Raw genomic sequence first — 22,254 nt, 5'->3', positions numbered from 1 at the left:
AATAGAATGGTAGTTACTGTATGAAAAACAGGACAGAAAGAAACATGTAGGAGGACAGGGTGTCCACATAAAAAGTACAGTTCCCTGGAGTCATTACAGGAACACAAAACTGGAAGCCTAAAGTACAAGCTCAAGTGAACATGAAAGCAATTATTACACATTCATTTTCAAAGATTACCTCTCCAGTATAGCGATTTTGAATCGTATATAGCCTATATATAGGCTATGTATGACTTTTTTTTGCCACGTTAAAAAATAAAAAAATCTAAAATGACTAGATTAAAGTCGTAATATTTCGAGAATAAGGTCGTAATATTTCGAGAATAAAGTCGTAATATTTCGAGAATAAAGTCGAAATTACAAGAATAAGAAAATATTTTGAGATAGGCTATTCTAGCCTATTGTGCATGCAGATGGCCCAGATTGAGCAACAGTCCGGGAGATATTCCAAAGTCTCAGTTTTTAAAATATGCAAGTTTTATAGCGAAATACAATTTAGGCTATATTGCAATAATGTGTCAAGTGGCATTAGAGTCAATCATCTTTCCGATTACAATAACGAACGACGAGAAATTATTTTCATTATAAATTAGGCTAAACAGTTTTTTTTTTCCATGCTTTATGATGTTCCTTCACTTTTATATCTTGCTATAAACTTCAAAATAAAGAGCAAAAACACATTTATAATTTGTATTTCGTTATAAAACTGACAGAATTTGAAAGCTGAAAATTGTTGTGATTACTGGGTGGCTGGCACGCAACAAATAATGAATGGAAGACGTTAAATATTATGTCCTCATTTACAGTATTATACCATGAAAAGTGCTGTAATCTGCCATCTACCATGAAAAGTTTGTGAATAGTCACTTAACGTTGTAATATTTTTACAGCAGAAAAGACAAAAATATAACTTATGTTAACAAATGTGAGTCCACTTCAACCTTTAGAAGGTTTTATTGCCGTTGAATTAAACCGGCTATGTGGGGAATGAAAGTTTGGACGCCACATGTATATGCACATGTAGATAATGAATTAATTCACATAAATACAGCGATCTGTCACGCCACATTAAAGAGCTTGAAAATCTAATTATTGTAAGACACATAATTTGTGTTTCCCTATAAAACAGATTTTGAAAGCTGAGACTTTGTTTTATATTAAAAGCACTAAAATCACAAAGCTTAAGCTATTGCTATTGGGTGGCTGGCGCACTACAACGAATGCAATGGAAGACGTGAAATATTTTTTTCCAAGGATACTGTCCCCGCGATACTCCCAGAATATTATAACTAATTTCCACGATTTAAATTCTCGAAACATTTCGACTGTATTCTCGAAACATTTCGACAGTATTCTCGAAACATTTCGACAGTATTCTCGAAACATTTCGACTTTATTCGAAGTCGTGGAAGTCGGGAAGTCGTGGCCTAATGGTTAGAGAGTCGGACTTGTAATCCGAAGGTTGCGGGTTCGAGTCCCTGGCCGGCAGGAATTGTAGGTGGGGGGAGTGAATGTCCAGTGCTCTCTTCACCCTCAATACCACGACTGAGGTGCCCTTGAGCAAGGCACCGAACCCCCAACTGCTCCCCGGGCACTGCAGCATAAATGGCTGCCCACTGCTCCGGGTGTGTGTTCACGGTGTGTGTGTTCACTGCTGTGTGTGTGCACGTTGGATGGGTTAAATGCAGAGCACGAATTCCGAGTATGGGTCACCATACTTGGCTGAATGTCACTTCACTTTATTCTCGAAACATTTCGACTTTATTCTCGAAACATTTCGACTTTATTCTCGAAACATTTCGACTTTATTCTCGAAACATTTCGACTTTATTCTCGAAACATTTCGACTTTATTCTCGAAACATTTCGACTTTATTCTCGAAACATTTCGACTTCATTCTCGAAACATTTCGACTTCATTCTCGTAATTTTACTTTTTTTTTTTTTTAAAGAGGCACTAAAACGCCGTCGTAGCTATGCACCTCCATTCAGTTGGTAAGATGTTTTACTGACTGCTTCAAAAGTTTCTTATGCTCACAAAGGCTGCATTCATTTGATTTATTTTATTCCTGTGAAATTTCAGCATCATTATTCCAGTCTTCAGTGTCACATGATCATTCAGAAATCATTTTAATATGCCGATTTGCTCCTCGAGAAAATGTGAATGTCTTTACTGTCACTTTTAATCAAAGCAATACATTTTCAATTGTTTATTCAATGTTTGAATTGGAAAACTTAAGCCCAAATGTTATGTGCTAATATTGTAATATCAGCCCAATTTAAATATCATCACCCTAATATTAGCAAATCAGACCAATAAAAATTATAAAAAAAAAAAAAAAAAAATTGTATTGCTAATAAACTGTGTTACTTAATTTCATAAAGTTCCTCCTGTCCACCAAAAACTCTTTATTTATTTATTGCAGCTATATATTTAACATTTGAATCAACTGAATTCAACCTTCCGCCTCCAGGAACATCCAACCACAGTTGGGACTGTCAGATATCAGGCCCAGAATATCTCCCTCAACTCATAAACTTCCAGCCCCTGAGGCTCAGGTCTCACACATTTGGGATGAAAGATAAACAGCGAGCGGAAAAAGTGACAGTCCAATAAATTAACACCCATCTAAGAAGCTCATTTATCTTTACAATCTCTCCCCTACCAGCCATCTCAACCCTCACAAAGCCTCCAACCTGTCAGAGCTCATTCCAGTTACGTATGATTGACAGATGAAACACCCAATCACACTTGACTGGCAGGCAGGACATCCTAAACCATGACCTAATGGTTGACCTCTCACCTCTAGCAGTCAGGTTGCTAGACGGCCTTAAGATGAAGACATGAGATACTGCTGTCTTCTCCCCACATATTCTGAGTTAGCGTCTCGGTTAACAGATACATGTGTATTTTTCCACCAAACTAACCATCTCCAGGGTCTTAGCTTCATCCTTTAAGTAGCAAAGACTTAAGCTAACTTCACACCTTGGTGATCGTCTTAAAAGGAAACCATCATCAACAAGTCAGTATGTGGTATAATAAAATCAACGAATCAGAGGCTTCGCAATAAAAGCGAACTATGTTATATAATGAAGTACCTATGACTAAGAAACTCCAAAGCCCATTGAGTTCCAGTGGAGGGGAAAATGAGCGTTGTTCCTAAATCTTGGAGGCAAAGATCTCTCTATCTGGGTCTCTGGTCACGGTTGAGCAAGATCAAGTGAAGAAGAACCTCCCTTTTTCTCACACTCCTTTGTGACTCCAAGTTTTTGCGAATTAAGCATAAAATAAGCGTAACCGGCTCCATTGAGAATGCCCTCTTGTCCAGCAAACGAGATTAATGAAATTCCCACACAGTGCCAAAGCGAACAAATACCTAGCGTCACTGAGTTAGCCATTAATATGGCTTGTTATTGTTGGCTTTATTTTAACCACAACACAGCGAAACCCTCATAAAAGCTCATAAATTTCCATCACAACAGTAATATTGAGAGGCCACGTCGAGGTAATTTCTCTGATTACTGTCAAACTGATTACTGTTAGACTAAATCTGAATACGTTTCTAATAACGGCCATCTACTGCAACTGAAAACTAACCAAATTTGACTTGAAATTAGCAAGTTGTGGAGTTAACGTTTTGTGTGCAAAACCCCAAATCTCCCAAGTAATTTTCTATCGCAATATCAGCAAATCTACCTGCAGCGTTGGCATGCAATCTATCTTACTCTTTTAATGTTAACATCTCGACTACATCCTTCAGTCAAGATAGCAGAGCTCAAAGTGGAAGCTTCTCTTTCTCTGGGTAATATGCTAATCTGATTTGGGAGAGAGCCAATGATGTTTTCCTACTTGTTTGTTGTGTTTTGCTAGACTTTTCTTATGCAGCTTATCCAGAGATAACAGCTCGCTAAAACGGAGTAAAAGAGAGAGACCGCTGAGGTGCCACCCCATGATGTTCAGCAGAAAACATTTTAATTGCTTTAGCAATTAAGCAAGACGAGTCAAAAACCGAGCATGCCTGAAAATTCCCACAGCAAGACGTTAATCTGCCTCCTCGGGCAAAACTGTTCCTCAATGAAACGAGCAGACAGTGAGAGGTGGTGGTGTTTGGTTTTCTAAGAGAGAAGAGAGATGCAAGAAATAAAGAGAAATTAGGAGATAACAGAAATTGGGTGTTAATTTTCATCAAAAAGACAAAAACATGTATAAATGTGTGTAATCCCACTGTGTTTGTATATTCAAGTTTATGAATTTAAGACCATAATGTTTAATGTAATCTGTTCAGCCAATCAAGAAAAAAAGGGCATTACATACAGTTTCTAGAGGTTATTTAGCTACTCTATAAGAGCTCAAATATTAAACTGTAACGTTTCTGCATATAAACATACAATATAAACTAGAAAAGAATGACCTAAAAAGGAGACGTCCACCAAACAACTGATGAAGATATCCCAGTTGCTGCCATGCACTGGTGCCCTTTGCATGTGTGCTAAATCTGAGAATGAACACACACATACACACACAATCTGGGTGGTACATTAGAGTGAGGGGAATGGTATCAGTCTCCAACATCTTGTTCGGCAGATTACAGCACAAAGCATTTCATTAAAGGGATTAAGTTGTAATTCAATCCTCCATGGATTCACAGCAAGCTCTGGCTTATAGATCATAAAGTGTCTTTTGATTGAACAGCCCTAAAGCAACATATGTAAGACATATTCCTTTACTATCTTTCCTTGGAGACAATATGAAAGAAAAAAATCTAAAGTGATAATTTATTTAATAAAGGTCCATGTCTTAATGTGCTTAATTAGTCTCAAAATGCAATAACTTTCTCAGACTTTTCTTTCCAGTTTAATATTACCAAGGCTTCAATGGCTTCCATAACTGATTAACATAAAACAGCATTCAAAAACCATTTTACTTCAATCAAATGTATTTCAAAGGGAAATGCAAGTTACACTGATTTTATTGATTTGAGCTGGAATTGATTCGATCACAGAAAGCTCATCACAGCGGAAGAGAAAAATAATTTGCAATAGCAGCCAAAAAGAAGGCCTAATTTCAGTAATTGTTTGCTTAAAAAAAAAAATCTTTAACAACAGTAATATTCAGAGTCCATATCAATAGTCCAATCAAATGCTCTGTATGATGAGATGCAATTAAAACCTAATAGAAACTAAGAAGTAATTAAAAAAACAATAATTACCATGTCCATGTTTCATTCTGAAATATATCAAAGCAATCCATTGTACTTTGCATTATGTTAAGATTCTGAATGTGAGAGATACCGTATCACTGAATATCTATATCCTTAATCTTAGTATCATTTTCATTTGTTATATTTGCAGTGAAAACGAATCTCATCTATTCAGAGACTTCACACTGGCTATGTGAGAAAACGGTCATGTTCAAACCAAAATAATAAATGTGTGAACTCGAAGTCAAGTTGGACTCCACCTGGGAACAGATTTCTCACAGAACTGAACTCTAGTCCAAAACCAACCGTCCGTTTCTGCATATAGCCGAGCCATTATAAGCACAACTGGAAATAATGCAATCACCTACAGAGAGATGTAGCGAGAGAAACAAATTGAAGTCTATGTTGAGAAGTGTATGAGCCTGAGATGACAAGTTTTAAACACATCATATTTTCCAGCGGTTTCCTTGACCACCGGTTTGACAGTCATTCGAGATGTGATGACCATTAAACAGTACTGGACTTGCATACCCTCCTAACCGTGGCTTGTCAAAACTAAGAAGCGAATCATAGAAGATGTCGTCCATCTAGCTGCACTTGAAGTTTCCAGCAATTAATTCTGTCACAGAGTAAAGAGCGGTGAAGACCTTGGCTACAGTAGAGCAGCCACAAGATCAGTACTTTTCCCCGCATTCTAATGAAATGCCATAAATCAAAACAGATGAAGGCTGTTAAAGTCACCTCACAGTTCTTTTACATCGTTGGCTGATGCCAGAACTGTAACTTGTTAGTTTTTTCCAAGCCTGAACTGGGACCACTTTGGCAATGCAAGCTGGCACAAAACCTTGAGAGGGAGTGATGCTGGTCTGTCACGGCTGGACAAATGTGTCCTGATATAGAGCAACTTTGGGCTTCAGGTAAGAGATTTAGAGAGAAAACACTGGTGGAAATTTGGCTGGAGTGCATGTTGTACTTTGATTAACATAATCATAGTGACACCACAACTTCATCAAGCAAAACATGTCCAACTGCCACCATAATGGCTTTGACCAGTATTCCAAACAGATACTCAAACTTTTCAACTAAATATTTGGTTCTAATAAATCAAATCATCAATGACATGCACCATTTGGTGAGTGTCTTACTACCATTACGCCACTCTGAATAAAGACAAACTAAAGTAAATTATTTAAATAGTTTGCATAAATCACAATGCATCAGTCTAAAAAGTCAAATTAATTTGAGTAAATAACAGAATAAATAATAATAGCAATAATAACAATAATAATAATAATAATAATAATAATATGCAAACAGAATAAATAATAATATCAATAATAATAATAATAATAATAATATGCAAACAAAATATATTTTCAATAATATTAATATTACTTGTTTATATATTCAATTACTGTTTATTCCTTATTCTTTTATTATTTATTCACATTATTATTATTACTGAATAAAATTGAAAGTTGTTAAATTAGTATTACTGAAACTAGTAATAATAATTAATTAATTACTATTGGTACTTTATGAACTTTGGCCTTAACAGATAAAGGGATGTACACAAACACAAACACACACGAGAATAAAAAATTATTTTCCCCTGGAGTGTCATTAGAAGCTGCTGAATCTCTGCTCATCATTGTTATCTCTACACAGCTAATTAGCTCCAATCAATTAAAGTTGCTCAATTCTGCGTCACCCTTTTTGCCTCTACGCATGATGAACATTATGAACACATCGGTATTGAATTATAACTAACACTGCATTTTAACAAGGTGCAACATGATAAGATAAGTGCTTCAAGAAACAAATCTTCTATGTCAATCTCTTTATTACTTGATGCTCGCAGTTCATCATATTAAACCAAGACACATTATTTCTATTGGGTGAATTGGTTTGCGATGGGTGTCCAAAATATTGTAAAAACATATTTCAGTGAGTCACAAAATATGATGCAATATGAAAATAGTTTTCCAAAAAAATTGGTTTCTGAAAGCACTGGGATATTTAAATAGTTCACCATCATCGCCACAGCTGTTCTACTAGCTAATTGATGGAGTTATTAGTCATTTCTTACAGAAAATAAACCAGGAGAAGTGGGTGATGACAATCATAATCCCGTGGCAGTGGTCACACACTTATGCGTTCACACAAATGCAATCCCTCAGAGTCAGGATATGTTCTTAATGGCAGCGAGAGTAAAAATGATGGCTTCCACACACATCTGGAGCACAGCCTGATTATACACTTGCTTCACGACACCCAAGAGTCACCAGCACACATTTACTCAACAGCCAGAATATAGACTGTTACTCAACGCTCATATTAACATGTGTGCACATGGAAGATAAATTCTAAACATGTCCAAACAGCACCAGCGAGACAGAAAGATCGCTGAGGCATCAACCTTAGGGTCTGGGGGGAAATCTGATTCCTACTGTATCCCCATCCTGGACAACCACACAAACACCATAACAAATTCAACTCCAGCCTCCTTCTGTGCACACCATCTCCTTTGCGATCTATTTCTACTCTTGTCTTTGTGCGTGCAAGACTACTGCTGTCTTTTCCTCACTTGTACTCATCCCACGTTTGTGGTTTCCAGAGAAAGGAAATGCAAATGTGCCGTTTCCCCACTTCTCTGGGAAACGCCACAGGGCGCCTGGATAGAGAAATTAAACAAAGTCGCCGTGATGCATGCGGCAAAGTGGCAATAAAGTATTCATTAACAACCATTCAGACGCCAAGCGGGGCAACAAGTGGTCAAGTTAAGAAGTTAAACAGGGACTTTATGCGGTAAAACCTCCCCTGGGCTTATATATTTACAAAACAAAAGAGCTCCTTTGACGGGTCTCGCGAAGCAGTGCACCTTGCCCGGAGGGAAACGGGCTCATGTGAATGGGACTCGGGATAAAGAGCGTTTACCTACTGAGTGGCGTCGCTTTGATGTCAGAGGAGGGGGTAAACAAACACAACCAGAGAAATGGCCCATCATGTTGCATTTTGAGGGACTCTGGTCTCAGCCAATAGCAACACGCTTTATGTTCTAAAGGAGTTGCCACGTTTGGAGGTGAAACGACAAAGATGTCAAAACCATAAAGAAAGAGAAAGCTGGAAATCTCTCCTCTGCTTTGGTTAGTACATCTGGAGTGGAAGCAAACAACTTCATAATTAAAATCAATACAAAGGCAATACATTGAGAAAGTGTGGCCGTTTATATTAAATTACATTGTTAAATTATATAATTTATTTAGATTTAATAAAAAAATAAATAAAAAAAATGTGCTCTAGATATTGGCCACTCAAAAATCCACATTAGTTGACTACTAATAAAAACTGATTTGTAAAATGACTTTAAGATATGGACAAGATATTACCCAATTATTTCTCATAGCTCTTGATGCTAGTTCAATGGCGTATGTTGTCTTGATTCAAAATGTCTTAAAAACAACCTTAATCCGCATTTGACTTCCATAATGTGACATAAAATACAATATTAAGAGAAATATTATAACTAAATTTAAATGAATGATTATTTAATGATTAACAATTTTAAAGCTACTAAACATAAGACCTATTCAGAGGTTATGAATGCTATTCAGATTTTTATGATCAATTAATTTCAAACCATTATTGTCAGTTTCTTTTTAACACAAATTAAGCTGCCCTCCTATATCTCTATCCCTTGGTTTCATAGACAAGGCTTAAGACTAGTCCCAGACTAAAATTCTGAGTCGTTTCAACTGAAAGAAAATTGCACGGACTGATCTTAAAATATATCAGTGTCTTTGTTTTGTCTCAAGACGCACACCAGTAATTTTTTTCTAAGGCATGCTTATAAAAAATAACTTAAATGTCCTAATTGAACTTTGACCTAATCCTGACTTAGTCTAAGCCCTGTCTGTGAAACCAGGCCTATAAATTCATAAGTTGCAGGCTAGAGTGAGAGTGAGTGAGTGAGTGTCTGTGTGTGTCTGTGTGTGTGTGTGTGTGTGTGTGTGTGTGTGTGTGTGTCTCTGTGTTGCTCTGTGGCACAGTGTGCTAGGCACTCATTGATGGAAAATAAAGGCCCAGTGCCAGTCACAAGCCCACCCCCAGATCTCCCAGAATGTGAATGAACTGCTGTGAATGGAACGATGAACCCACACAAATGCCCTCTCACCACTCACGCCCGCCCGCTCGTCCTTCTTATGGATGAATGTGGGGGCGAGACGATACAACAAAAACAACAACAACAAGGGATGTGTGAAGCCCCACCCCTTTTTCATTCCATCCCTCTGCACCCCTAGGACTGCAATACGCCCTCAACTCCTGGCCAATTCCACGATCCACAGGGAACTTTAAAAAGTTGATCTTCCCACAAAGCCATACCTCCACCCATTTCCCACCAGGCAGAGGGGTGGAACGTGGGTGGAGGGTCAACGGTGGAGAGGGAGGGACTGGCATGGCTTCAATGAGAGCAGACGAGAGCTCATCTTCTTCCATGACAATTGCCACCCACTTGAAAAGCACGCAGTGTCGGGTGACTGAAGAACACGAATCAGCATCTCAATGAAGGCATCAAAGGCTCCTGATGCAGGGGCGGACGCTGAGATCAACACTTCACAAATTTTGTGTCCTCTTCACTATTGGTTGAAATGGTGGAGGACTGATGAACAAGAAGATTAAAGAATGGAGAAAATGTAAGCAAAATCACAAACGTTTTAAGAGTTGGACAGTGGCATTTAATATATTACCCTCTTTCTATAGAACTCATTCAAATTTACTATTGGTTTGACCAAATTATGTCACTAACATGGTCACTGAAGACTGTCATTCTAGTTCCCACTGAGTCATTATTTTGAGAATAACTTACAAGTTTCTTCATTTTACATGGTTTAATCCAGTAGTGTGAATTTAGTCATTCACACTATAAAATCAGCAAACTGAAGTGAATCCAGATCATCTCTAGAATTGAAATCTTAATCTGAAAGTATTTGAGAAGGACAGGTTTAGTGAATAACTCAGTGCGCTGATTAATGACACCAAGCTAATTAAATAGAGCATGCTCTTGACCCCATCCCACAGAGGGGTCAGAGCTTCTCCAAAACTTCACAGGAGGACGTTTTAGGAAAATATACCAAACTCTGAATGATATTGAACTGTAACAGCGCATATTGTGCCTTGCGATATGCATAAAATCCATCTGTGCACTAAAATGACTTGTAAACCATATGAATTAATAAAACTCTTTAAAATTTCTCTACAACTTATATGGTCAAGATCTAATCATTATAAATGATATATGTTGTTTACATTGGTTAATCACAATTTAACATTTTATTTTGGTCAATGAGAGCACAGCCGCTCAAACTGACATTGATCAAATGCTGGCTAAGACTAGATATGAGAGACAATCCCCCGGTCAAGACCTAATTAAGGCTTGCTAAAATCACCTCTCACCTCCCACAGTGCAGTCTCATCCTATTTTCCACTGCTATTCCACTCACCATGCAACAAACACGTGTCAGTAATAATCACACACTCTAAATCCCACTAGACCATCATTCTATCTGACACTTTAATCTGAGAATGGTAGCATTAGATCTAAATATACCCCATTTAAATCTATGGCTGAATTCAGAGCCACAGGCACTGTACATAAAGACAAGCCTTTGTCAGTTTTCTAGGTCATTGAGTTCACACTTCCAATATTTGGTAATTTGCTATTGTTGGTGGATGGAAGTTTTCTGGACTTCCCATTTGAAAGCATCTATAGATTAATCTAAAAAAATATCTCTGGTCATTTTCACCCAAAAATCAAGCCATATATATATATATATATATATATATATATATATATATATATATACACACACACATAAATATTTAGGTCGAAAAAATGTGCACTTTAATATATTTATAGTAAATTTAATAAAATCAATAAATTTTCATAATTTTTCAGCATAAATGCAGTACAATAAATACTACAATTACCCATAAATAATTGCAATAAATATCACAATTTTTCTTATTGCAGTATGGAGAACTGGGGTGCTTAATTGTACTTGCAAAACCTTTATTCTTAATTTTTGGTTTCTTTTTTGACAGATGTTATGAAACCCACAGATATTCCCAGGGTAATATCATGATTACAATGAATAAAATAATCCACTCAGTTGCTAGGACAAGTAAAACATGAATGTGATTTCCTGTGTCACTCTCCAGTGTGGCAAATACAACAGATGGAATGAAATAAAGAAGTGTGGAGTGGCATCTCTGAGTGTTCCTGCTGAGGAAAGATCCCAGTTTTAATCACAGCTGAGCTCTGACAGACGGCGAAACCCAAAACCCCCAGTAGCGCACAGGTGAGAGTCCAGAAGGGAGGCCACGGTAAACCTAACATCACTCTTCCTGTGAGAGCTAAAAGTGTGCACTCCTGCCGCCCCAAGAATTCAGAGTATTCGGCCTCACTGAGATTCCCCCGTGTCCACGGATCAGATGAGAGAAGAGAATGGAATGGGGAACAGGAAAAAGAAAGTAACGGACAAAAGTAAGGAGAGAACCAAGACAGAATGCAAGAGAATAAGAGCTAATGTACAGTCAGATGGTCATTATCGCCAAATAAACAAGACTTGTATCACACTAAAGGGGCTATTTTGTGATAATGACCAATTGACGGTAATCCCTCTTATTTTATGGCGACTAACTAAATAAACTGTTTGAAATATCAAATACTAACCAAATATGAAATATTGGTTTGAGTTTAAAATAGTTTATAATGGGAGACCAAAACAAGACATTTAAACTAGCACAGCTGTGTAGGAACCTGGTTGCCTGGGACAATTTACAAAAATGTTTTACCTCAGAATGCCACGACTAACCAATCAAAATCAAGTACTGCAAAGACGTGTTTGATGATGAACTTATAGTCATCTAACATTTCTGACCCCTCAAATGAATAAACACTTCTCATCAAGTGAGAATCCATATGGAGTTGTCCATGTGTGTAACTACAAGAGACACTTCATCTTCGCCAGGTGTCCACATAAACATCAATCTCCAGCATCTGCGGACAGACCAGCAGTAAATCCCGTGAAACATACAAACAGACCTACACACAATCCATGTCCCAAAATGAGAAATGAGGGCCACCCATGTGACTTCTGATATGCAGATGCACATTTAAACCTCCAGTGTTGGACACATCTGACTGGATGACATGACAAGAAACATCCAGTACCAATAAACAGGAAGTCTTCCTCTCACAGTAATAGTTCACTGACCTTTGGTCCCTTTGTGCTTTTCCCTCGCGTCCTTTGGATTACCCTCGGTTACACTTTTTAAATAGAATGGAACCAGATTGTGGCCAGATTTTTTTCCAAGTTGTTGAAGTTGGAATGACAGTGCTTTCACAGGCTGTTTGGTTTAAAGTCGCTCATGCTTGAATCATAAAAGAACAGTCCACCCAAAATGGAAATTCTATTATCATTTACTCACCCCATGACATTCTAAACCCATATGAACTATAGGACAATATAAATGTTATTAGAGATTTCATGCCTTTGGCTGAGAGATTCATCATATCACAGCACTCAGAAGCTTCTCCCTCTATCCACACACTCATGCTGAACCGGCTGACCTGAAACTGGTGCGAAAGGGCGCGATAATCCGCTGACCTCACTCGGAGCGCTCGCAGTGCATGCTCCGGTTTGTGAGGGTTTTTTCTTTTTAGGTCCAGCTGCTGCTTATGTCCTGATGAGATGCAAACAGGCTGCATTACGATGCAGCTGCACGGATTAGAGCAGAGGTTTTTGGGAATGCTGAGCACAAAAAACATCATCATATCACTCCAGATTACTGAACCATGCTGGCCTGTGCAGTCAGATACACTGATAATGCGGTTGAATGTGGGTTAATGGTGTCAAAAGACCAAAATTGTTAGACATATTCCCAGTTTTAGAGCAGTTCTGTGGAGGTCAGAATCTGTGCAAAATCTGTGTATGATGCAGCTCAAATTGTTCAGGTTAATTTGCAGCAGATAGTAGTTTTGAGTAGGGCTGAGCGTTATAATGTATTTATATTATATATTATATTTCCATGACAGTAAAGCTCTTTAAAGCCATTTTTGCTACTGATGCTTTCTCAAAAAATTCAATAGAAACATCTTAATGCACATATGCATGAATTTCAAGACAAGGATTAATTAAAACGCTTTTTAGGAAACTAACCATCCTTAAAATTAAGTTCATGAAAAACATAGCACTTATATATCAGCCAGGCAGTTCTGAGCAAAAAACAGCAGTCTGACAAAAATCATTGATTAGATAAACTTGAAGTGTTGTTTTTGTCAACAGGCTTGAGCCCTTTGTGCGACTGAAAGGACTCTTCCTGTTTAGGGGCCAGTAAGTCCACACTAGGTACTTATCTTTACACAGGGCAGCTATTTTAATACAGGACTATGACCTGGCCCATTTTGTGCATGGAGGGCAGGAACACCCTCACAGGGTTAACGGTCTCACCGTCTCGAATACCAAAGGCCCTCGAAGCGAATTGGAGCCTTCGGTGTCACAAGAGAGTGTTTTCCTGAAATCCGAACAGCCTCTGAGGAAATGGCTTAGATGGAAAGAAAGAAAAGGAGCTAGAGAATAAGAAAGAGAGACTCTTCCAAATGGCTCTTTTCCCCTTATCATCCATCTGTCTATTCATCCTTATCAGATCTCCTCTTGAGATCCTCATATGGTCGCAAAGCCAGGTTTGAATGATCATTACCTGCTCTAACACAATACGTCCAGTGTTCCTCCTATAAAAGTGAATACTTAAGAGGCCTGGAGAACAAATCACTCTCGACTGACTTCATTTTAAATTACCTGATTTTACATGACAACACAGAACTGTTTATAGAGATTGGATGACATCAGACACATTTGAAGAGGGAGATCATGGTCCACTCAAATAATAATGAACGGTCAATAAGGCAGCTGCAGAAATTAAGTGCCATCTTTTAATTAAAAGAGCTAGAACATAGAAAAACACTCTAAAACGTGCATATGCATTAGCTGGAAAAATTATTTTATGTAGGCTACTTAGATATACGAGTCTGCTGCCAACCCATTACCATTTCCACTTGCCCATAACCTGTCCATTTGCGGTTGTGTTCTCATCGCATAAGTGCTGGCAGGCACATGCGTAATGGCCTTAGAACATTAATTATAGTGTATTATGGCTGTATTTGTTACTGCTGTATTGGGTGTAATAGTCAATGGGACGTGTAATGTTCACTACCCCTCTGGCCAAAACCGACACCTTAAAACCAACAGTAGTTATTTTACAAAATTTAAAATGATATCTGCAGGCAACTATGAATGCCACACGTTTGGCATACAGAGGTTAACCACATGAGTAAAAATAAGCTGAGACTGGTATGGCGCTCCATGGTTTTATCCACTTTCCAAAGTTAGATTCACTTAAAAATTGTTACTTCTCAAACTAACTTGCATTTTAAATGTAAAAAGTATGGATATTTTGTGAATATAGCAAACCATGCCACTCATAGACAAAAATTCTGCTGAATATTTTAGAACTATCTGCTTGATGTCAAAGCAAAATTCAAGGACCAAGTCATACAGTGACCTCCAAAAGTATTGGAACAGTAAGGCCAATTCCTTTATTTTTGCTGTAGACTGAAAACATTTGGGTTTGACATCAAAAGATGAATTGAGATGAGAGATTAACATTTCAGCTTTTATTTACATGTATTTTCATCTGGATCTGATACACAACTTAGAAGATAGCACCTTTTGTTTGAACCCACCCATTTGTCATGTTACCAAAGTATGTTTGGGATCATGAGCAGATCCTTTCTTTCTCCAAACCTTAGCCTTTCCATCACTTTGGTCCATAAAATCAGTCCATAAAACCTTGTCCCAGGCTCGTCTCCTATTCTTCTTGCTAATGAGTGGTTTGCATCTTCTGGTGTAGCCTCTGTACTTTTGTTCATGATGTCTTCTGCGAACAGTAGATTGTGATACCTTCACTCCTGCCCTCTGGAGGTTGTTGCTGATGTCACTAACAGTTGTTTTAGGGTCTTTCTTTACAGCGGTCACAATGTTTCTGTCATCAACTGCAGATGTTTTCCTAGATCTACCCGTTCGAGGTGTGTTACTTTCTTCCTCAGGAGATTCCAAATGGTTGTACTTGCTACTGCCAGTGTTTGTGCAATGGTTTGATTGATTTTTCATCTTCTCTCAGCTTCACAATTGCTTGTTTTTCACCCATAGACACCTCTCTGGTTTTCATGTTGGTTACACGTCTAACTAACTATAAATGCAGTCTGCACGGATCTGAAACTGAGCACAGACATTCAGTGCTGGTTATTGTTTGAATAATCAATTAAAAGGACACACCAGGGCAAAAAAAAAAAAAACCTGCCAGTCACATGTTCTAATACTTCTGGTAACATGAAAAATGGGTGGGTTCAAACAAAAGGTGCTATCTTCTAAGTTGTGTATCAGATCCAGATGAAAATACCTGTAAATAAAAGCTGAAATGTTAATCTCTCATCTCATATTCATCTTTTGATGTCAAACCCAAATGTTTACAGTCTACAGCAAAAGTAAAGGAATTGGCCTTACTGTTCCAATACTTTTGGAGGGCACTGTACATCTAATATCATTTTCAATATCAAGTACAAATAAACCAGGTTCTCAAAACAAAGCAATCTAAAGTATACGTTCTTTCAAAAGTATTGCTGCCTTTGTCACAATATCAAGCAACTGCATTAATGTAAAGGTTCTCAGATCAGTGTAAAAATATCATCTATTCAAATTAAACACGACGCAAAAACAATGATCAAATTACTCTCCTGTATCTGTAAATAAGCAGCTCCATGCCTGATTGGCTTAAAATTGGCTGCTTTAAAATTAGTCAGTATGATGCATGGCATAAACAGATCCAAGGAGGGTCACAATAACATTCCCCTAAGCCAAACCGGAACAGGCAGCATATTTCACGTGCATGTCATCCAAATCTTTGAAGTCAACTTTGAGCTCTAGTATTACATCACAACAGCAACGAGCTCAAAGGTGCCGCCTATGAATTTTCCTCCAAGGACAAAAACTTTCAGGTGCGTCATCCATTTACACTTATCCAGAGCCAAGTTAACTTACTCTAATCAGTGCCGGACATTTTTAGAAAAGCAGCAATCCTGACATCAGTTCAGAATGAGGGGGACAAGTTAAGCCAACACTAGTCTAAATACCCAGTGGGGTGTGTGTCCGTATGTGTGTGTGTGTGTGTAGTCAAAGGGGGTCAGAACCCCCTGGAGGGAGGCTGGCGACACAGACTCCTACAGCTCTAAATCAATTGTGCATGCTGGGTCACCTTTCAACAGTGGGGACGAGTCGTAGAATTAAAATCACACATTCAAACAGCATCGATTTGCATTAAATGAGCTGTGATTGTGGTCGACAATCCCCCGCGGGTTCAGATGCATACAAAGATGCATATGAAGTCTGGATGCAGTCAACGGTTTGACTGATCATCACTGAATCAGTGTCATTCCATTTACCAAGACAATTCATTTCTACACCAGACCAAACAAGATTGGGTTTCTCCTAAAACTGATATGGAATAGGTACCACATCTGCCACTGGTTTAAAAACCCTCACTGTTGGCATCATGGGAGATTTTCCCAGGGGGAAACGACCTTGATGAAGTTCATCACAAAAGGGAAGGAAGTTACAAAGCTCAGAGAAAAATTAAGATGTTTTTGATTTACTCTCCAAGTGGGGCGGAACCGCTTTACTAGAAAAGTGAGCTGCTCTCGTGCGAGTGGGGGTCACAGCTCCTGACCTTGAAAGTGGGTTGACAGAGCAAATCGATTTAAGGCATCTTAGACAGTCGTACGTTCTAGTTTTATGATCCTCAACTTGTTCAGTTTGGCTTGGTATACTTCTGTCATGTAGTTCCTGATAATAATAGCACTGTAAAATAGAAAACTGATAACATATCTAAGAGTGGTTGACATATATTGACACAGCTAACTTATACACAGAAGGATTGGGTTTTAGATCTTCAAAGCATTGAGAACTAGGCTATTCAAGGAAAGTTTTAGAGAAACGCTTCAGTGATCATATTACGCACATGGACCGAACACAAATAAGAATGGAGGTTTATAAGTCTTAAAATGGGCATGGGTTTGACAATAATTAGCAAATTCCTGTGCGTGCTGTGAGGCGTTATGAGCCTGAAAACAGTAGGCCTGCAGTTTGGGGTGGACGGCAGGTGCTGTCTTATGATGAGGTTTGCAGTCGCTCTCCAAAACCAATTAAAAGCGCTAAATGTGAGTTTGGCTCAAGAGCTCTGTGACTGCAGAATCCAAATACTGCTGCGCCTGCTTGACAGGACAAGCCAGTAAGCAACAATTCAGCTTTGTCCCTAGGAGAACGGAAAAAAAAAAATGGCAAATTCATGACCTTTTCAACCATAACCACATTGCATCCTGCTGGTCTCAATATATTAAATGAACAATTTAGACATCGTGGAGCTAATCAAAGAATGTGGGTCATGTGAAGGGTTGGGGTTCTAGCACTGCACCACTTCATGAGGTAAAGCGATTCCCGAGAAAGCAATATTTGAAATCCTTCAAAAACGACTGGATCTACAAACATGCTCAGTGGAGTGTTAAATCCATCTTGATTAAAGCGGAAAAAGCCTTGAATAACGAACTGTGCCACCCGGCTTTTGTAATTAAGTCCACCAGTGCATTCTGGTCTGGCGTTTGGCAAACAGGGGAATTGCTTGGTCCCTTCTCTCAAACAGCTAATCGCAGGACGGATCTCCGGCTGTGTAGAGCTGGGGCATATTGATGTGCGTAGCCGATCTTGACAATTTAACTCTACAAGATGCTTTTTAAATCCCCAGTGGCAGCCTGGCCAATTAAACTCTTAAAAAAAATATTTTTTTAATGGTTTTTACAGCACATTAGATTCACCAAGAACCATTTTTCACTGTCTAAGCTTCACTCTATAGATCTTTTGGTTAAAAAAATAAAAGGATTCCAAAAAGGTGGTTATTGCAGCGATGCCATAGAAAGAACCATTTTAGACTCAGTGAACAGTTCTTGAAAGAACCCTTTTTCACTGTAAAGAACCTTTTGTCGAATGAAAAGCTTTCGTGGATGTTAAAGGTTCATCATGGAACTAAAGATGCAAGTAAAGAACCTTTATTTTTAAGAGTGTACATTACTTGTTCTTCAGATCAAAATGCAACTGATTGATTCAAATTATTGTCCTTTGTTATGTAATGAGTATGTAATGTAAATTCCTTTATTTGTAGGAATAAGTGTGAACCTGTGAGAAAGTTCAGGTCCTGTGCTAAAACAGTAGACTCATCTGCATCATTTCATCACTATCATCTCACACCTCCCGTTTTGCATCTGCTATCGATTATTTCAGAAATGTGCTTAAAAACACACTACTGAAATAATTGAAAAGGCATGTTTGGTTTTCTGTAAATTTCTCTGAACTGTGTTGAAGTTTCAAAATGATTGTTTCTTCTACTCTTGTTTGTGTTTTTAATTACTCTGACACCGAATGAAAGTGAACGCAGCTGGCTGAGACAAATCTAAGACATTTAACGGGAAAGCCATTAGAAACGCACGGACGGTTTTCACTCATTCAGCATGCGGTTAGATCGGAGAATCAGTCTACGCAGTGAATTTCCTGTCGAACCTAGAATATTTATCAACTCTTCAAATTCAGTCATGAAAACCAGAAGGTGGCACGTGAGAAAAGTATATTCCAGAAAGTTCACACGGTTCCCCAAACCATAGGCCACACAGATGGAAAGAAAACCAGGAGCACATCAAGAGAAAGCCAATCAGAAATGTTCTCTTACCTTTGAAGGACAAGAAGACCCGCGGGGCATTTTGAGGTTCGCTGTCTGAACTCAGTATCAGGACTGATAGAGCCAGGAGGACCTGGACAGACCATCGACTGTCCAACAGCATGGTGCATCCGTTGAAGTCAGAAAGACACAACTGCAGATGTCATTGGGAAGAAAAAAACACACTGTAAATAATATGATGTGACTGCTTTCCAAAGTTAAAAAGTTTGTTTCTTTGGGTTACTCATTACGGGGTGAATTTGACATTTGGCACACTTATGCATGCCGTATTTCAGCACAGAAACTGTAAGCACTACGTTGTGTTCAAATGAAGTTACTCTCATTCTTCAAAACTTTCTATGTAAATTAGGTTCATTATTGTTTGCGCCTTATTCACAAAACTCACTGCTGCTCACCTTGAGCTATAATGGCACAATATTTTTAAAGAAATATTTGTGTACATTTTTTTTTTTTGCCATACCATCAAATGAAGACCAAAAAGTTGATAAGGAAAATATGCAATGAAAACAGAAAATTCATGTTAATTGCATTATGTTAACATCTAAGCAAAAGCCAATGTCATATCCGAAATCTTGTTCGCCCATATGTATTCCAGATACTTTAAAGTTTCATATGTTTTACCTCTGGGCTCCCTGCTTTAACAAGAGAAGCTAAGAGGCCCTGCGCAGTAAACATTTCACCAAAAAATAAGGGTTTGGTTTCATTTGTTTGAAACATACAGCAAAATGATATTCCCCATGAGAGTATGTTGACAAACCCCATTGCTGCCACATAGTCCATCTCTTTCAGATGGACAGGAACAAGGCTGCCACCCATAAAGGGGCTGCACTCATGTTGCTCAGTGGTGGCGTGACACATAATCCTAAAAACGTGAATCGGTGTGGATATATCTCAATCGATTTTACCGTTCCCAAAGCCACATGGTATTGACATTGATCATAAATGTATGGACAATTAAAAAATATATATATTTTAAAGAAGGAAAAAAACATCTAAAAAAACCAGACAAGTAGTGCTAGCGGAAGACGATCAGTCCAAAAAAACACTGCCTGGCTGCAGAGCGTTTATGAGTGGAAGCAGCCGTTTAAACCTCAGCTATTTGCAGGCAATTTGTTAACTGTCCGTCTGTTTATCTAAATTCTCTGCCTCTTTACCTCACACAAGCCAGTGAAATTAAACAACAATTAAATGAACACAAGTGCACACAGACACAGTCGGAGACAAGCAATTATGGATACAGTCTCACAAAAACACTGAAAGAATGGATCAATACATACACCCCAAAATGCATGGCTTTTAGGGCATTTTTTATGAGAACAGTCAAAATATTATGTGGAAAAATTGTGGGATAGCAAGAAACATTCAGGCTGTTGCGTTCTTTTAATAATGTTTTAAACTTAAGGGGCACTGAGTCAAATTTTAAAGACTTTTAACTGTATTAAAATAATTCCTCAGCTACTACATTAACACTATTATTTAATAAATTTCAATATGATGAATTTGAAATAATAGCTTTCTATGAATAAAACACAATGAATAGAATGGGCTCTTCAGCGACTCATAACGCTTCAACAAAATCGAATTTGGCTAGTAAATTTAGCCTGACTGGAAGTGCAAATTGTCAACATTCATAAAGTCTTCTGACTGATCAACAAGTTGACTGGTCTCACTTTTTTTTTTATGCAGCTCTTTCTACAAGTTCTTACCCTATTTGGCACTACGGTATCAATATGTACAGCCCATATCTGCATTTATTGTGTTTGTTTATTGTTAGTTTGTGAAATTGTTGCAGTGTTTGTTTTGTAAAGACATGCACTCTGGCCCCTGGAGACATTGTATGTTGTTTCTTTTTCTTGCCACCCAGCAGAGCAATGAAAATAAACTACTTTGACTCACTTAACTGCCTATTGTGCTGTTTTATATACAGGAGCGCTCGGATAGCTCAGTGTATGGTTAACTTGTGACAGACAAAACGCTGGGAAACAGCAAGAAAGGAGCTGTGCGAAGTAAAGCAGCTTGGTCTCGCAGTGGAGAGTAGAAATAAGTGATAATACAAATAATTATAAGGTTATTTAGTGTGCATACTGGGATATTATGAGCAGTTGTGGGTAATGTGGTGTGCCTGCTATACTTATTCCATACATGCAGTGTTTAGGACCATATTACACTCAAGTACTATGTGGAATATTTGTACTTTTAAAAATCAATTTGACATTATTAACCATTAACTAGTGAAGGCAAAAAAGACGCTTTTCGTCATACCTATATGCACATTTTAACCTAAAATCTTGATATGTTGCCAACTACCCACAAACAGCAAACAACAATTACATCAATAAATTCAAGAAATTACATTTTACATAATGGGGGGGGGGGGGGGGTCGTTCTGCCAACACTGAATGTTATATAGGGAAATAATTATTATAGGAGCTTGGACTCATTGAAGAGATTGGAAAATCAAATCTTAAATGTGGCTTATAACAACAACAATAATATCAACACCAATAAAAATGATAATAATAAAATTAGTAAGATAGTGTTAATAAATGGAAAGGCAGACAATCCAATGTTTACCTGCTTACTCTAAACTGTCCAGAAGGAACTTTGAGCTCAACTCAAAGAGTGAATCCAGTAAAGGTCTGTGAGTTCTGGTTTATGTTCGTATGTCTCAGGTCCTGCAGGTATAGTGAGGTACAGTCTTTATCTCTCTGAACACCTGAGCGCGGTGTGCTGCTTCTTCTCTATTATAGTGTTCATCTGGTACAGTTGTTGTAAAATCCCGTTTGATATCGAGCTAAGAAGTGTTAAAGCCTGACAACTCCGTGAACTGCTTCAGCGCCGTGACTGTCCGTCTGAATATCTCCAAACACAAGCGCACTTCTGCCCGCACTCATTCGCTCGCCTCAAATGCTGGCCAAACAGCTTGGCAGGTGGATGCATTGTCGCTCTTTTGCATACGACACGCCCACTGGGTGGGGAGTTTACCTTGGAGCTCCGCCCCCTTCCGCAAGAGCTGCTGTGATTATCTTCAACTCACTTTAGTTTACGGCCAAGCGGACCTCTGGGGAACACTGTGAATGCGATTACATTCATGTTTCATTAGGTGGAGTAAACTCAGTAAGAGATCACTAGAACTTACATATGTGCAATTACTG

At 38.3% G+C, this 22,254-nt stretch overlaps 1 protein-coding gene across 2 annotated transcripts in view; it reads right to left on the bottom strand.

Annotated features, from left to right (window-relative positions):
- LOC306855236 (semaphorin-3F-like) overlaps window positions 1–22,015 on the bottom strand; it is a 71,394-nt gene extending 49,379 nt beyond the window's left edge. For both annotated transcript variants that reach the window (XM_079393771.1, XM_079393772.1), the window contains exons 1-2: window positions 21,674–22,015; window positions 19,091–19,232 (exon numbers count right to left, since the gene is read on the bottom strand). In XM_079393771.1, the coding sequence (XP_079249897.1) occupies window positions 19,091–19,202 (112 nt within the window). In that variant the 5' untranslated portion in view covers window positions 19,203–19,232; window positions 21,674–22,015. The remainder of the gene's footprint in view (window positions 1–19,090; window positions 19,233–21,673) is intronic.
- Between the last annotated feature and the right edge of the window lie 239 nt (window positions 22,016–22,254).

The sequence above is a fragment of the Barbus barbus genome, assembly GCF_936440315.1.
Source record: "Barbus barbus genome assembly, chromosome: 35".
Classification (NCBI taxonomy): Eukaryota; Metazoa; Chordata; class Actinopteri; order Cypriniformes; family Cyprinidae; genus Barbus; species Barbus barbus.
The sequence above is the reverse complement of the archived record's forward strand: the minus strand, read 5'-3'. Positions and strand labels throughout refer to the sequence as shown.